This window comes from Cervus canadensis, chromosome 17 (genome assembly GCF_019320065.1).
Source record: "Cervus canadensis isolate Bull #8, Minnesota chromosome 17, ASM1932006v1, whole genome shotgun sequence".
NCBI classification, from domain to species: Eukaryota; Metazoa; Chordata; class Mammalia; order Artiodactyla; family Cervidae; genus Cervus; species Cervus canadensis.
The window spans coordinates 44,745,676-44,763,607 of record NC_057402.1 but is presented as its reverse complement, the minus strand read 5'-3'; the positions used below and the strand labels follow the sequence as shown (position 1 = coordinate 44,763,607).

At 39.6% G+C, this 17,932-nt stretch overlaps 2 protein-coding genes across 3 annotated transcripts in view; one reads left to right on the top strand and one right to left on the bottom strand.

The window, feature by feature from the left end:
- The window catches only part of HOMER2 (homer scaffold protein 2), a 124,564-nt gene extending 118,903 nt beyond the window's left edge, over positions 1-5,661 (bottom strand). Inside the window, exon 1 of one of the 2 annotated variants that reach the window (XM_043489404.1) lies at positions 5,586-5,661. The gene's annotated coding sequence lies outside the window, so the exon portion shown is untranslated. The other variant, XM_043489403.1, reaches the window with a different exon arrangement.
- A 25-nt stretch (positions 5,662-5,686) lies between these two features.
- Positions 5,687-10,884, top strand: RAMAC (RNA guanine-7 methyltransferase activating subunit). The gene is made up of 4 exons (XM_043489405.1): positions 5,687-5,821; positions 6,542-6,590; positions 9,182-9,360; positions 10,070-10,884. Exons 3-4 carry the CDS (start codon positions 9,191-9,193, stop codon positions 10,254-10,256), a joined length of 357 nt encoding a protein of 118 aa, XP_043345340.1. The 5' UTR covers positions 5,687-5,821; positions 6,542-6,590; positions 9,182-9,190; the 3' UTR covers positions 10,257-10,884.
- Positions 10,885-17,932: the final 7,048 nt, after the last annotated feature.

The window sequence follows — 17,932 nt, the reverse complement described above, 5'->3', positions numbered from 1 at the left end:
GAGAAGAGAAGGAGTAACTACAGGAGTGATGTTCAGCAGAGCTAAGGGGACACTGATCAAAGACACAGCAGCAAGAGACTGGAAGACAAAAGGTGAAAGGGGGCAGAAAGAGGTCACCCTGCAGCAGGGGTCTTTCCCTGTGAGACTGGGAAATCAAGGGAATTGATATTGAAGCTTCAGTATTATCTGCAAAATAAGAAAATGAGAAAACCAAGGCCCAGAGAAGTGGTGATCTGCATGATAATCCACAGAGAGTAACAGTTTGATTTAATCAAGTTTCTTGACTCCTTGCCTGGTCCTCTTTCTACTCCCTACAATATACTCACCTGTTTTGAAGACACTTGCATTGCCTGAATATCTGTTTGAAAATGGGGCTTTTTTGTACCTTTCTTTTGAAAGATGACCAGGCAAGGCTGGCTTCACAAAATGGAAGATTATGCCACCTGTCACCAAGGACAGTGAGCCTGCCAAAAGCCAGGAATGGGACCTAGAAGATTTGCCCTCTTGAAGTAAGGGACTTTCCTGGCGGTCCTGTGGCTAGGACTCCACAATCCCAGTGGAGAGGGCCTGGGTTCAATCCCTGGTCAGGGAGCTAGATCCCATATGCTGCAATTAAAGAGTCTGTATGCCACAACTAAAGATCCCATGCGCCGCAATGAAGACCCAGCACAGCCAAATAAATAAATATTTAAAAAAAATTTTTTTAAATGGGTAAGATAGCAGTTCACCCTCAGAGAGAGATCCTGACTTACTCATGCCACTTTCCAGTGCTTGGAAGATGCATTGAACACTTAAACTGTGAGCATCACTTCACTGGAAAACATTCTAGAAAAGTACCTGGAGGGAGAGTATGGTGTTACAGGGGAAGGAGTGGCTGAGAATAAACTGTGGACAAGCCTCTTGGCCTTTCCACACACTTCCGAGGTCCTTTCTAAGGGTAACACACACATCTGAGGAAGAGGTGGACAGGACCAAGCACTGATGACTAGAGCTAGCCAGTGGAGCCCACAGAGAAAACAGGCAACAAAAATACAAAGGAAGGATAATGAAGATTAGATCCATCATTTAGCCTTGGAGGGGCCTGTCAAATGGAATAGAAATAGACAGACACTAAGCAACTTTTCCAAATTATGTCTACTTGGAAAACATAGCTTGTGTCCTTAACTCATATAACAATAGGGAAAAGGAGAAAAAAAACACCTTCATATCACAATCACACACTTTAGAATTGGAAAAGACTTGAGTCCAACCTATTAGGACCAATTCATAGGTTTGTCTTCCCCAAGATTGCTTATCTCTCCTTCTGTGATTTCTTTAACAATATCAACTGGCTTGCTTTCTGCAGTGTCCTGAATAAAGGCCCCTAGACAAAGGACTCTGGATGTGGGAGGCTGACCCTGAGGTGGAGAACTGGGTTAAAATCCTGTAATCTCTGATCAAAACCATTCCATGTAATTAAAGCCACAGGAGTACAAATGTGGATCTAAACCAAGGCCTCCTATAACTTGAAATGTTTCCCTCTTGGAGATTAAACCTTTATGTAACATATAATAACTTTATCATTATAATTTACATAGCATCTTTCTTCATTGGAGCCTAAAGTGCTTTATATATGCAATGATTAATTCTTACAATATCTTATAAAGCAGACAATCAGCAAGGATTATTATTCCCATTTTGCAAAAGATAAAATCAGAACAGAGAAACATGATGAGAGTTTTTTGTAGGTCAGAAAAAATGAGTGGAAGATTATCATTTTTAAATTCTCTTTTAGGAACTTATTTATTGAGTTCAACCCTTGTGCTCTGGTGTGTTTGTGATACAGGAGAGTGGGTGGGGTGGAAAGGGGGAAATGGTTTGAATAACACAATATAAAAACGAAAGAACATTTAGGAGCCTGTAATTCCAACTCAAGCTATAGAAACAGAAGTTAAATTGTGCCACTGGGCACAGTCTATGAAACTACAAACTCAGCAAATCTGCCTTGTCCCAGAAATGAGAGAGATATTCTTTTACTCCCTTGTGAATGGTATGGATGTTAAAAATAAACAAAGTATTCAATTTTTACATTCATAATAGGAGAGAAAAGAGGGATTCCACCATATAAGGAAATGGGCTGAGATGAAAACTATCATGCACATATTCCCTGACCATGCTAACCAAAGCAGCACCCTGTTATGACGTTCTGTGCTCTTACTCTGCTCAATTACTCTCCATAGTACATACATATTCATTTTTTAATTTGTCTATCTCCCCCACTAGAAATAGAAGCTCCATGAGGGCAAGGTTTTTATCCTTATTCCTTGATGTTTTCAGGGCCTAGAACAGTACCTGGCATCTAACTCAAAAAGATGTCAAACTAATGAAGAATGCCTGTAGGTTATAGGTCTAGTTCTGTCATTGATCAATTCTACAACCTTGGAGAAGTCATTTAATCTCTTAGGGGTGTTTATTAAGAGGAAAAAAAGCATTCAACCAGATAATCCTTTCAACACTTCAATATTGTGATTTTATATATAAAATGAATCATAATACAAGGCAAAGTGTGATTAAGCTAAAGTGGATAAATGTCACATTTCTGGGCTGCCCAGCATTTTTTGAATATCTTTCTCTTCAGACAATTTACTACCTGATGAGCACTCTCTCTCCAAGGATGATACTAGAAGTTCACTGGCCCAGTCTTTCTTTAAGCCAGGAACAAGTCATTTGACTTGGGTTCTGCTTATGAAATACAATTTCAAGAGAAATATATATTTTTAAGGTAAGCAATGTGAGGAAACAGGTACCATGTGGAGTTCACTTTTTGGTGGGGAGGCTGCAGGAGTTCCTGCTTTTTGGAGCTCCACATCAGCTGTGGAGAGGAAGAGTCCGGGTTGTGTTGCACCAGCAAAGTTGTTTAATGTGGCTCAAGACTTGTACAGTAGAGAATGAAAAGGAGAAAACAGTGTTTCACTGAGGAAAAAGCAAGGCAGCCTTAGGTATCACAGACTTGATCCAAATCCTGTTCTGCCACTTACTGGCTGTTCCTTTGAACAAACTATACAGCCTCTTCAGCCCCAGTTTAATCATCTTAAAAATGATTATTGTCTTAAATTCACTCACAGCCTCAGAAAACTCTTTGTTGCTACGATTACCCCTGGGACTTCTGCTAGAGTGTTTGCCTCTAGATCTCTGGGTCAAAGTGAGGCTTCAAATTAGGTCAATCTATAAAGCTATGAGAAGATAAAACACCGAGCTACAACAGTAATAACAGAAACAGCAAAGTCAACTAATAAAAGGTAATTTTTTCCATATGTATTAACAGGCCCCAAACACATTACTACCCAGCAGAATATAATTGTTATTACTGTTGTTATTTAGTTGTTAAGTCGTGCCTGACTCTGTGACCCCATGGACTACAGTCAGGCTCCTCTGACCAGTGGGATTTTCTAGGCAAGGATACTAAAGTGGGTTGCTATTTCTTTCTACATAGGACCTTCCATGACTGAGGGATTGAACTCTTACCTCTTGCATTGGCAGGTGGATTCTTTACTACTGAGCCACTGAGCAAGCAGCTGATGCTGTAACAATTATCCTTAATTGCCAAGCAAAGATTAAATTATGGCCTACTTACTCTGGTTACGGTACAGAATTAAGTATTATATTTAATGTACATTTCTAGAAAAGTGGTTCCAGTGAACAAGTTTTGTTGCTTAAAGGCTGTCAGTTATCTGGAAAATTCCCTTTCATGGAACAGATTATTTCTCAGTGATGCCAGAAAGTGAAATATAGTAACTGACAAGATATCAGAATATGAGAAAATATTATATGCATAAATAGTTTCATTTGAAAATTGGCTGGCATCCCGCTTTTCACAGAAACTCTCTGAAGCCTAGGAGCTCCTAAGTGCAGTTTTGGAATTTAAAGAAAAGAAATATACTCTTTTCTATGTAAGTTCTCATTACCTAGAAATAACACTATAATAAAGTCACAAGGAAATCAGAAAGCTGGACTCAAAAACTGATTTCCCAAATATCGTCTCTGACTGCTGATACCAACCAGGCAAGCATTTGCCTGAGTTTTTCAACTGTTACACTGCTACTCATCTTTATTCCAATTTCCCCTTCAAGTTTATTATTTCCTATTCCCTCTTCCTAAATATGGGTTATTTCCTGAGCTGTGGATTTTGGCCTTCTGCTTTTCTCTATAAATCCTTTCTCCATCGGAAAGATCATAGAACACTGATGTTTTCAACTGTTGTTTCTTCACGGATGACTCACCTTTACCTAAATTTACCTATTTAGGTACAGCCTCTCTTTCAATAGCTTTAGTCATGTATTTCTAAAACCCTCTTAAGATTTTTCTTCTGAATATTTCACTACTATCTCAAATTCTACAAATCTTTTTTGAGCTCTGAGCTCATTTTTGTTTTAAAACCAACACATGCTATGCACATCCCTTCTCAGTTACAATTTCCAAGACTTAAGAATTGGGAGTCTTTTCTGATTCCTCCTGATCCTTTTCTCCCATCATCCACTTGGCTACTATACCACTCAGCTACTGTAATCTTGGTCTTTCTGTTCTCACCTTTATTACCCAACACCAAGACTATCCTATCTCCCCATCCATACTCTTTCATACTTGAGCCAGGATAGTGTCTGTAAAACGTAGAGTGGAACATTCACAGTTCATCATTCATTCCACAAACACTGAGTGCTTATTTTATACAGTACACTACATTACACACTCAGGATGCAGAAATGAATGATTATGGTCTAGTAGGGAAAAAAGACTTGTACAAAAATAATTTTAGTTCCAACAGAGAAACTAGTACTTAATGAACAGATTAAGAATGGTTCCCAGAGCATAATGAACATTCAGTAGAAAGAAAACTTATTTCTAGATGGAGCTACTATTTCATTCAGCTTTAATTAAAGGATAGAATTTCAACATCCCAAGATAGAGAGATGAGCCTCTACAGAGACTCCCCTGAATTTCTTGTCTCTAGTCAATTTCTATTGATTGAGAAAGGCCAAGAACGCTGGTCAGTATCAACGGAGAAAACAGAAATGGCATCAAATAGAAACATTGATGTTTCCAAGCTGGAAACTCATGAGTATTAAGGAAATGCGGGAGCCACTATGGAAAGCAATTCGGGACGAAGGAGGCCAAAATACACTGCTTAACAGTCAGCGTTTATACACCTACGAACATTCCAGAAGAAACGGACAAGACTCCTGAAGGGAGCTGGGTACTGACGACTTAAGCTGGAGCACAGCGGGGCCGTGTTTCGGCAAAAACAGGTACAAAACGGACTAGAGAAATCTTACTACTGAGGTTCGCCGGAACAGGAGTGAAAGCTGTAGCATCGCTGAAGGGATCCCCTCGGGCCTACTCTGCGGCCGGCAATCGCCTCAAGTTCCTCACGCAGACTCGGCGCCGGCGGCCAAAAGCAGCTTTTCCCGCCCTTCTCAGCTAAGAAGTTCCAGAACTTTCGTCCCTAGCCGTCGCCGGCTCCAAATTAAGGGGGCTCAAAATACAGCGCTGCGTCTCTTTCTGCCAATCACCAGGCCGGTTGGAAGCGCACGGAAAGCATTAACACTTACAGTCCGACCTAACTACTCTCGCAGAGCCCCGCGCGAGCCAGCAGCATCTTCGAAAAAACTGCGGAAAATACACACAGAGAGCCGGAGATCCCGCGAGACTTCACAGGCCTGCCTCGGCCTCAGCGCGCCGGAAGCGGAAGTCAGGAGGCGGTCGAATTCTGGCCGAAGTGGCTCTGTTACCTGGGAGAGGTGGAGGCGTGTATACGGAGGTCCTGTGCCAGCGCCCTGGACCGGAGGTAGGTTTCCCTGCGCATCCGGAGCCCTGAGCTGGATAGACACAGTCCTGGGCGGAGGAGTCGTTCGTTCGGGCTGCAGGGGGCAGGGAGTCGGGCTGGCAGGCCGAACTGAGTGGCCGGCGAGGTGTCTTCGGGCTCTGCAGTTTTGGGACCAGACTTTTTGGCGAAATCAGAAGCCGCTTCCCCCTCACGGCCTCTAATTTCCTTCGCACCTGGGGCCGAGGTGCTTTAGAAGGAGCCCAACAGTCAAAGCTGCGAGAGAGAACTGAGAAACGCAGCGGTTCTCAGTCGGTGTCTGCGTCGGTTAATTCTCTGGGTTCATCTCTCAGGGCATGACTACCCATTCTGGGTAGTCCTTTCCGAGGTTAGTGACCCACAGGGAAAGTTCCCTGTGGTTTTATTTAGGGCCTAGAAACTAGCCGTCTCGAGTACACATCTGTACTTTGTTGTTGTGGTGGTGGTTTTTTAACAGAAAAGAACACACTTTGTCAAGTTTTATTCACGCTTGAATTGATTTTGAAGGCCCAGAGGACACGTCTTGTAGCATCTTCTAGCTCTTCGGTAGCACTTTCAGCTCCAATTCCCTCTTTCAGATTAGCGTCGGAAGTCTTTTAATCCTACCACTTAATTAACAAGACCCTCACGGTTCCTGTCCCCGCGGCACACACCTTTTGAGAATTTCTTTCAAGGGAGTCAAGTTTTTTGTTTTTCTTCCCACAGATCTACACAATCTAAACATTAAACAGAACAGCCGCTTCAAACCCCTGAGGTGAGTAAAGCATGGATCAATGAAAATCCTATTTAAGTTTCATCCTCACCAATAATGATAAAGGTGATAAACATTTGCTTATTTATGGGAGGGGGATCCTGGGAGAACATAAAAATACAGTAGCACATTTGCCTTGCCTTATGATTTTTATCACCCCTCTGGTTAGGTTTGGGTCATCTTTCTGGTGATTCCTGTGATTCCTATAGAAATTGAAACTATACCTTGGATTTGAGAATTTGACAGCTGTTTGCCAATCTCAGACATTGGTATTTAATAAGACATACTCTAATGTCTAGAAGTTAAAACATCTAGATACTGTTTCTTTAATCCAAATAATTTTGTTTAATTTTGTTGGGACAACAGTAGTATTATAAATATTCGCATGAGTTTTGAGGGATTTGGAAGAAAGACAAACTAATGAAAAAGCTGTCTTCTAATATCACATCTCTTTGACAAAAGCTTTTTATTATAAACTGAATTGATACAAGAAGAAAAATAATTCTAGGATGTCAGATAAGAGAGATTTGCTTTTAAAGTTTTAACATGATGTCACATATGCCCCACATAATAAAACAAGTCTTGAGGCAGAGAACAGAAAGGGCTTAGGTTAGGAAAGGTAGGGGATGGGACTGCATCAAGGAAGGACTGGGCATTGGGTGAAGTGAAAGTGAAAGTCGCTCAGTCCTGTCCGACTCTTTGCAAGCCCATGGACAATACAGTCCATGGAATTCTCCAGGCTATAATATTGAGAGTGGGTAGCCTTTCCCTTCTCAAGGGATCTTCCTGACCCAGGAATTGAACCGGGGTATCCTGCATTGCAGGTGGACTCTTTACCAGCTGAGCTATCAGGGAAGCCCCAGGGCGTGGGGGGCTACCTCCAAAATACTTCCAGGGCTGGCTTCCAGGTCTTGGGTGAAGATAAAAAGAAGTGAACTCTTTCTTCTCTGGTTCCTCAAGGATTAGGCATTCTGCAGCCTAAGTCAAATCTTTTCTCAAAGGTAGGGGGCTCTCTGAAAATTTGGGTAAATACTGCTTCAAATGTGAATCCATAATTGCCCTGGAAAACTCAGCTGAAAAAAAATGTCCGTTTTCATAGCCATTAGATAATATTTATAGTACTTCTTTTCATGTGTCAGAACACCTAGTATAAGAATGTATTAGAGAAAAAAAGAAAGAATATATGATACCATTCTATAGTAATTACCCTCGACTTTAATAGCTGTGGGTTTAAAAGCTTTTTAAATTTGTCTTTCCATTTTCATGTCTTTACTGTATTTTCAGTCTTTTTCTTTCTTTGTTGGCTCTTCTTTTATTTTCCTATCACCAAGCCTCAGGTGTTTTAGTCAGGGGAAAAAAAGAGATAATCTTCCAGTAACCCCTTAGCTGCTGCCCTTTGTGTTTTCTCCTGTCGCCAGCCAGGCCTCTTGAAAGCTTAGTATAGACTAATCGGTGTAGATTTCTATTTCCTTACCTCAAATTACTTCTTAATTAATTGTAGTCCTCCTTTAATCCCTGCTACTCTAATCAGCTCCTAATGGCTAAACCGAATTAATTTTCTCTTGGTTCTTTCCAGTTACTATTAAACACTGATGACCTTTCACTCTTCAATTTAATCTCTTGCCTTCTATGATAATCTCTTTTGGTTCTCCTCTTATCCCTTCTTTATCTTCTTTATATGCTGATGTTCTCTAGGATTCTGTTTTTTGATATTCTTTTTCCATTGCCTTCCTGAAGAGTCTCATTCTTTCTCACAGCATTATCCACCAGCAAAATTGATGTCTCCCATCGCATTCATTGTCCACCCAGTTCTCCGTCCTAGATAGTTAAACTGTGAACTGACTCTTCATGTGGATATACATACCATAACTAACTTACCTCAATGTGGATCTTCACCCACCTTCATTCTCTAGTTCCTGTGATACCATTACCTGACCAATTATTTGGCCAGAAACCTAGGCGTTATCCTTTATCCTCTCTCTCTTCACAGTGTCTACTCAGTGACTGATTCCTCTTGGAATTCTTTTAAAACTATTTTCACAGTCCGTGCCTCAGATTAAATCCTCAGCATGTCGCCTATGTTACTGCAGTAATCTGCCCTTAAACTCACTAATCTGTTCTCTACCGTATTATTAATAGAAAAGTGATCCTTCTAAATGGTAAATTTGCTCTTGAGACTCTCCTGCTTAAACCACCCCATTGCCTCAGAAGAAGCAGAGTTGTTTACATTAAATACAAGATATTTGACTATTTGACTCTTGCCCACTTTCACAGCTTCATTTCTTGACATTTGCTGCTCCTCCCTTTATATTTATACCACATCTGTCTATTCTACTAGACTGAGAGCTCTTTGTGGGCAAGGTTCATGATACATTGTTCATCTTTGTATCCCAGGCTCCTAGTTAGCACAGTGCCTCTGTTACAGTAATGAAGAAATACTGAGTTGAATCTAGCCTGTCTTAGTTTTAAAGGTACACAAGGACTTTATGCATACTCTGCCTAAAAGTGTTTACTTCCTAGTTTCTCACCATCTGGTAAAGATGGTGTTACTTAAAAAAAAAATTCTAATAGAAACATATTAAAAACCTGTACAGAATCTCAGAATGACTGACACTTCTGAAGCTGTTCCAAATTTTGAAGAGATGTTTGCCAGTAGATTCACAGAAGATGACAAAGAATACCAAGAATACCTAAAACGCCCTCCTGAGTCCCCTCCAATTGTTGAGGAATGGAACAGCAGAGCTGGTGGCAGCCTGAGAAATAGAGGCAATCGGTATGTATTACTTCAGAAGAGTAAATGCAGATGGCTGATCTGGGAGAGGACAGCTCGAATCATCTAGCCCTCAAGGCCCGTGAGGGCAGGCATCAGTGTTTTTGTTCAGTGTGCTATACTGAGTGCCTAGTAACTGCTTAAGTGCCTGATAAATATTTGTTTTAATATTTTGTCAGCACCATATTTTTTTTCCCCCTTGCTGTGCAGTTGTGTGTATGTGTGTATTTTAATGGTTTTTTAAAAAAAATATTCTTTCTCTGGACTAATTTTTCTTTGCAAATATGCTTTAAAAATCTAGGGTCTTCTATAAAACATTTACATTAAATTCCATAAAGAAGGTATTGTTTTGGTTTCCATTTAGAAAGAAGTTTAGTCATTACTTCCATTTAATACCTCAAAATAGATAAGAGGAATATTACCATAATGCTTTTGAACAATTGAATGGGTTTAGTTTGCTTCAGAACCATCCTATTGTTTTGAGTTTGGTGCTATTGTTTATCTCTTCTCTGCAAAGTATATCCAGTATAATACTGGATCTGAATTTTAGGAAAGTTTTGAATACCTGGTGCAGTAACACTCTGTAAAGAAAACTGGTTTTTACTCTTTTGTTTACTGAGTATTAGATTGAGAAATGGAATGCACCAGGATAGATTTCTTGTGGTTTTTTTTTAAGGGAAGTATAAAAAATCTTTCTGTTTTGTTGTTGTAGGTTGCAAGATAACAGACAGTTTAGAGGTAGGGATAGCAGACGGGGGTGGCCAAGTGACAATCGATCGAATCAATGGCATGGACGATCCTGGGGTAACAATTACCCACAGCACAGACAAGAACCTTACTACCCTCATCAATATGGACACTATGGTTACAACCAACGGCCTCCCTATGGCTACTACTGATAGAAGTGTCAGCAACTTTTAGTAAAATTATTTACTTTGTTAACATGACAAAAGTTTACGTTGTATCTTTTGTTGGTCATAGTTTTACATCTGATTATAGAAAATGGATTATTAATTTTTTGGAACTTGGAACTTTTTAAAAATTAGATCTTACTGGAGAGGCATGATGATTGCTGGAAATAAATACTCCCCTAAAAAGGTTGTGGGTTATATTGCTTGACTTCTACCTCAGATTCGTCTTTGTTTCATGACTTAATAGTGCTTTGAATGTTGTATATAATTTTCCTTTTTAGACCTTCAGGAGTTGTCTTTGTTTTACACAAATAAAAATTTTATATAGAAAATGCTTGCTTTTAATTTGTGATAGAAGGAAGTATACCTACACTCGTATGTGCGCATTCCTAAAATTTTACACAGGGAGTACAATCAGCTCCCAAATGCCTACTTATGATGTATTGTACACAGTAGTAATTGAAAGGTAAAACAATTGTAGTATATTTCATTTGGCTTTTGTCGTTATGTGAATGTGGAACTTTGTAATTATTCTATAGGTATGAGTCATCTTCACAATCATTTTGGTCTCTTTTTAGAGGGATATCACAAATAAAGCTGTAAAATCAGGAAGGAATCAGTTTCACTGTCTTATTTAATCTAGTGGTGGGTGGGATTAAGGCACACAGTCATTTTACACAAACTAAGGCTTTTGCTAACATAAACATTACATGTTATGGAAAAGTTTAACTCTGTAATATTCCCTTTCTTCTCAGTTACATGTAAATAATGCTGTCTTTTGACTCTGTTTACTTTTATGGTATTTAATGTAGGTTGAGTTTACAATGTTATTTCACCTCCAGATGTGCATTTTTGCTGCCTCCTCTTCTGTAAATCCAGTGATGCTGAAACTTCCTTTCAGAATGAGCACCATATTTCCCATCATTTTAATGGCCATTATAATGGTTTTATTCAACTAAAATACTTGTAAGTTTTCTCCCTCAAATTTTGGTACTTAGTCCATTCATTAATATGGTGAGATGAGCTTTATTTCTCTGTCCTCATATCTCTTGAAAAAAGTTCATTTGGTTTAAGAGTAATATTAAGAGCACAAGTTTCATGATAGGTCAAAGATATTAAAAGGCAACTTCCTGAATCTGCCTTTTGCTGCCTTCTCTCTTAGCACTCTGCTCTAGGCTCTAGAAGTTGACATCTCCAGATACTGCTTCTCCTACATGCTCTGGGTCTAACTCTCCTCCACACCCTCTTCCTGCAAAGCCATCCTTTCAGGTAACTTTTATTAGAAAGGATTTGATAAACCAAGTACTCACACTCACCTGTAAATAAAATGTTAACAATAAGATAAGGGTTTCCCCCCTCCCCCTCTTAATTACATCAATAGGAAACAAGCCAGTGCTGGTATACCAAGATATGTCTTTATACCACAGAGTACTCAGCCTAGAGAGTTAAGCATGGCTTGCCTATATCCCAAGATCGTTTCTGAAAGCAGGTATGAAAGTGAAGTGTGAAAGTGTTAGTCACTCAGTTGTGTCCAACTCTTTGTGACCCCATGGGTCACAATCCAGCCAGCCACCTCCGTCCATGGAATTCTCCAGGCAAGAATCCTGGAGTGGGTGGCCATTTCCTTTTCCAGGGAATCTTCCTGACCCAGGGATCAAACCTAGGTCTCCCACATTGCAGGCAGATTGTTTACCATCTAAGCCACTAGGGAACCCCCAAAGCAGATGTGTTATTAAAAATACCTGTCAACTGATAAAGCACAGCCACTGACCTGTTAGCCCACACCTCTGCTGTGTCAGCTATTGACACTAGTTAGATCTCTGGATCTAAGGGACCGGGGAGGATGCCTCTCAGAAAGCTCGGAAGAAAAGTGTTGTCCAACAGTACTTAAATATTTTCACACTGATACAATAGGGCATATATGGCCTGAATGTCAACTCTACTTGGAAATATGAGTCCTCCTTTTAACATGGGTTATTTCTGCATTCAGCATGGGTAATTTATGTGGTGGTGTTTTTTTTTTTTTTTTAATAGCAGTTACATTAGACTGCTCCCTGTGTACTTAAAATCAGGAAGAAATAAAAGACATGGTTTCTGCTTCATGTGGGAGAGACCGAAAAGAACATCAAAGCAACTTAAGGATCATTGAAAAGTGGAGAAGAAAAAATTAAGTGTCAAGTGAAATTCACCTCAAATAGGTAGTCTCTTATAATAGCATATAGATTAAGCATAAGGAATCTTGGCTCCAAGTTTGTCGTACAAGGTATCTGACCTTGAGAAAAGTAAGCACTTAAACTTTGAGCTTATTTGTTCACCTGCAAAAATGGGGATAACAAGGTGATACCCTTGTCACTCTCCCAGGGTCATCATAAAAACAAGTGACCAGACATATAAGAGCTTGAGAACGGAAATGAAAGCCTGTGACCATTAAAACCTCAGTTGTATATAATTGGTGCATGAATATTTTGTTTAACAGTGAGAGTGAAGGATATGATAAACTAAAGCACATAAACGATGTGGTAGTGGTTTAGTCACTAAGTTGTGTCCAACTCTTGTAACCCCATGACTGCAGCTCACCAGGCTTCTCTGTTCATGGGATTCTCCAGGCAAGAATACTGGAGTATGTTGCCATTTCCTTCTCCAGGGGTTCCTTCCCACCCAGGAATTGAACCTTGGTCTCCTGGGTTCAATACTAAACTAGGAGGGAATCCTAAATATTGTAGGCAGATTGAGAACTAAAGATGTGTGATTGTTTTCTTAGGTGTATTATTACACAGATTAGCAAAAGAACAAAACATTGTATCCTTCAGAAAATAACAAATGCTTCAAATAGGAAGACAGGAATTCCCTGGCAGTTCAGTGGTTAGGACTAGGTAAATGGCCTGGGTGCAGTCCCTGGTTGGGGAACAGATCCCATGGTGTGGCCAAAAAGAAGAAAGTTTATATCAAAGTTGAAACAAAATTATTGGCATTTGCTGTTTGGAAATTGACACTGGCTTTACAGTGTTGATTATGGAACATACCAAGTTAATATCCTTTTGAGATCAGCTTACTAGAGATTTAAGACAAAAAAAATTTTTTTTTTTTTCTTGAGTGCTAGAAGGATTTGCCCTGGAGGAGGAAATGGCAACCCATTCCAGTATTCTTGCCTAGGAAATCCCATGGAAGGAGAAGCCTGGCAGGCTACAGTCCATGGGATCGCAAAGAGCTAGGCACGACTGAGCAACAAAGCATAGCACAGAGTATAATAACCTTGGGTTACTGCTCTAAGAATAGTTTTTAGGTTCTTGAAACCATGTAGGAAAAAGCCAGTAAGATTCCCAGCATAGTTTTGGTTTCCAAAGCTGCATTCCTTATAACATGATGCTCAACAGACAAGGATGTAATGTTCCCTTTGTATTTTATTCTCCTAAAGGAAATATAAAGCTTTATGACAGTTAAGGGTAATGAAATGTCAGTTTTAAGTTTAGAATCACAAAAAGGAAGGAAATGATCTTTTACCCTGAAGATTACTGATATCACTAATTTTGAACTCTATTGGAAGCACTACACTTTGTTTCTAAATAGTTTTTAACACCTTAAAAATTTCCCTAGACTTTGTATTCCATTTGATTCAGTCAACCCAAACACAGATTTCGCTGTGTATGGAAATCTATGCTCTGGACCCTTTGACTTCTTTTAATTAGCCACTACCGTTTGTAGTGAAAGGGAATTTTTGTTCTGGTTAGGAAATAAATACTCCCAGTTTGAGGTGGCTTGTTAGAGAACTTCAGTTATCTGGAAATGCTGTGTGCGAAAGCACTGACTCTGGTAATGTTAGATAAATTGACGTATTTTATATATATATATATATACACACACACACATAAATATATATATATATATATATATAAATTCACTGAAAAGTTTGTTTGGGCTTTCTCTTTCACTGTCCTGTGTTTTAACCAAAGAAGCTTATTTGATATCAGTTCAGTCGCTCAGTCGTGTCTGATTCTTTGTAACCCCATGGACTGCTGCACGCCAGGCTTCCCTGTCTATCACCCACTCCTGGAGCTTGCTCAAACTCATGTCCATCAGGTTGGTGATGCCATCCAACCATCTCATCCTCTATTGTCCCCTTCTCCTCCTGCCTTTAATCTTACCCAGCATCAGGGTCTTTTCCAATGAGTCAGTTCTTTGCATCAGGTGGCCAAAGTATTGGGGCTTCAGCATCAGTCCTTCCAATGAATATGCAGGACTGATTTCCTTTAGGATTGACTGGTTTGATCCCCTTGTAGTCCAAGGGACTAACAAGAGTCTTCTCCAGCACAACAGTTTAAAAGCATCAATTCTTCAGCACTCCGCTTTCTTTATGGTCCAACTATCACATCTATACATGACTACTGGAAAAACCAGAGCTTTAACAAGACGGACCTTTGTCTGCAAAGTAATGTCTCTGCTTTTTAATATGCTCTCTAGGTTTGTCATAGCTTTTCTCTCAGGAAGCAAGCATCTTTTATTTATTTTTTCATTTGTTTTTATTAGTTGGAGGTTAATTACTTTATAATATTGGAGTGGTTTTTGTCATACATTGACATGAATCAGCCATGGGTTTACATATATTCCCCATCCCGATCCCCCCTCCCACCTCCCTCTCTACCTGCTCCCTCTGGGTCTTCCCAGTGCACAGGCCCGAGCACTTGTCTCATGCACCCAACCTGGGCTGGTGATCTGTTTCACCATAGATAATATACATGTTTCGATGCTGTTCTCTTGAAACATCCCACCCTCGCCTTCTCCCACAGAGTCCAAAAGCCTGTTCTGTACATCTGTGTCTCTTTTTCTGTTTTGCATATAGGGTTATCATTAGCATCTTTCTAAATTCCATATATATGTGTTAGTATACTGTAATGGTCTTTATCTTTCTGGCTTACTTCACTCTGTATAATGGGCTCCAGTTTCATCCATCTCATTAGAACTGATTCAAATGAATTCTTTTTAACAGCTGAGTAATATTCCATGGTGTATATGTACCACAGCTTCCTTATCCATTCGTCTGCTGATGGGCATCTAGGTTGCTTCCATGTCCTGGCTATTATAAACAGTGCTGTGATGAACATGGGGGTGCACGTGTCTCTTTCAGATCTGGTTTCCTCAGTGTGTATGCCCAGAAGTGGGATTGCTGGGTCATATGGCAGTTCTATTTCCAGTTTTTTAAGAAATCTCCACATTGTTCTCCATAGTGGCTGTACTAGTTTGCATTCCCACCAACAGTGTAAGAGGGTTCCCTTTTCTCCACACCCTCTCCAGCATTTATTGCTTGTAGACTTTTGGATAGCAGCCATCCTGACTGGCGTGTGATGGTACCTCATTGTGGTTTTGATTTGCATTTCTCTGATAATGAGTGATGTTGAGCATCTTTTCATGTGTTTGTTAGCCATCTGTATGTCTTCTTTGGAGAAATGTCTGTTTAGTTCTTTGGCCCATTTTTTGATTGGGTCATTTATTTTTCTGGAATTGAGCTGCAAGAGTTGCTTGTATATTTTTGAGATTAATCCTTTGTCTGTTGCTTCGTTTGCTGCTATTTTCTCCCAATCTGAGGGCTGTCTTTTCACCTTGCTTATAGTTTCCTTTGTTGTGCAAAAGCTTTTAAGTTTCATTAGGTCCCATTTGTTTATTTTTGCTTTTATTTCCAATATTCTGGGAGGTGGGTCATAGAGGATCCTGCTGTGATTTATGTCGGAGAGTGTTTTGCCTGTGTTCTCCTCTAGGAGTTTTATAGTTTCTGGTCTGACATTTAGATCTTTAATCCATTTTGAGTTTATTTTTGTGTATGGTGTTAGAAAGTGTTCTAGTTTCATTCTTTTACAAGTGTTTGACCAGTTTTCCCAGCACCACTTGTTAAAGAGGTTGTCTTTTTCCATTGTATATCCTTGCCTCCTTTGTCGAAGATAAGGTGTCCATAGGTTCGTGGATTTATCTCTGGGCTTTCTATTCTGTTCCATTGATCTATATTTCTGTCTTTGTGCCAGTACCATACTGTCTTGATGACTGTGGCTTTGTAGTATAGTCTGAAGTCAGGCAGGTTGATTCCTCCAGTTCCATTCTTTTTTCTGAAGATTACTTTGGCTATTCGAGGTTTTTGTATTTCCATACAAACTGTGAAATTATTTGTTCTAGTTCTGTGAAAAATACCATTGGTAGCTTGATAGGGATTACACTGAATCTATAGATTGCTTTGGGTAGTATAGCCATTTTGACAATATTGATTCTTCCAGTCCATGAACACGGTATGTTTCTCCATCTGTTTGTGTCCTCTTTGATTTCTTTCATCAGTGTTTTATAGTTTTCTATGTATAGGTCTTTTGTTTCTTTAGGTAGATATACTAAGTATTTTATTTTGTTGCAATGGTGAATGGTATTGTTTCCTTAATTTCTCTTTGTGTTTTCTCATTGTTAGTGTATAGGAATGCAAGGGATTTCTGTGTGTTAATTTTATATCCTGCAACTTTACTATATTTGCTGATTAACTCTAGTAATTTTCTGGTAGAGTCTTTAGGGTTTTCTATGTAGAGGATCATGTCATCTGCAAACAGAGAGAGTTTCACTTCTTCTTTTCCTATCTGGATTCCTTTTACTTCTTTTTCTGCTCTGCTTGCTGTGGCCAAAACTTCCAAAACTATGTTGAATAGTAGTGGTGAGAGTGGGCACCCTTGTCTTGTTCATGATTTTAGGGGAAATGCTTTCAATTTTTCACCATTGAGGGTAATGCTTCAGGAAGCAAGCATCTTTTAATTTCATGGCTGCAGTCACCATCTGCAGTGATTTTGGAGCCCAAGAAAATATATGTCAAATACATATTATATTTGATAAATAATATATATGAATGGAAACTTTGAAATACATTAGGCTTTGGTTAATTTTGTGTGAAAAATCTAATTATACAGGTCACTCAGAGAATATTTCCTCTGTTTAGATTTATAAACTTAGATATGCTTTTAAAACTTTCCAGTTTTGAACTTAGAATGAATTAAGACCAACAGCAATAAATATTCTTGACATCTGTAGAAATTAATGATACTAATTTTTAGATTAGTACTAAAGAATTAAGACCTATTCAGTTTGACATGCTGTAATAGCTAAATATATTTTCCTGGGTTTTGCTACATCAAATTATTTGGGGGCCTGTTCTTGCCTGGAGAATCCCTGGGATGAGGGAGCCTGGTGGGCTGCCATCTATGAGGTCGCACAGAGTTGGACATGACTGAAGTGACTTTGCAGCAGCAGCAGCAGCAGCAGCAACTAGATTCAAGTGGTAGACTATACCGTTCAGCTGTAAGGTAGCCTTCTAGTCTGACTGACCTTTACTGGGACCAGTTCTTGGGGAAAATAGGGATGGTAGCAGAGATCCCATGAGCTGTGGAGATGGCAGGGGAGGGCCATGCTGGCTGCATGGGTCTCAGTCAGTTGGACTGCTGTTGAGAATATACCAGGGTTGAAGAGGAAGTGACCTCAGCAGCTGGTAACACTGCTGAGGCCTGCATGTGCCAGAGACACATGCTTATCTGAGTAGTTCGTTATCAGTGCTGTCAGACTGGAAAATGGGATGAGCTGTGGATAACACCCCTCAGATTTTAAATTTATGGGATGGCATGGAAGGAGGTTAAAGAGGACAAGTTCTTCCT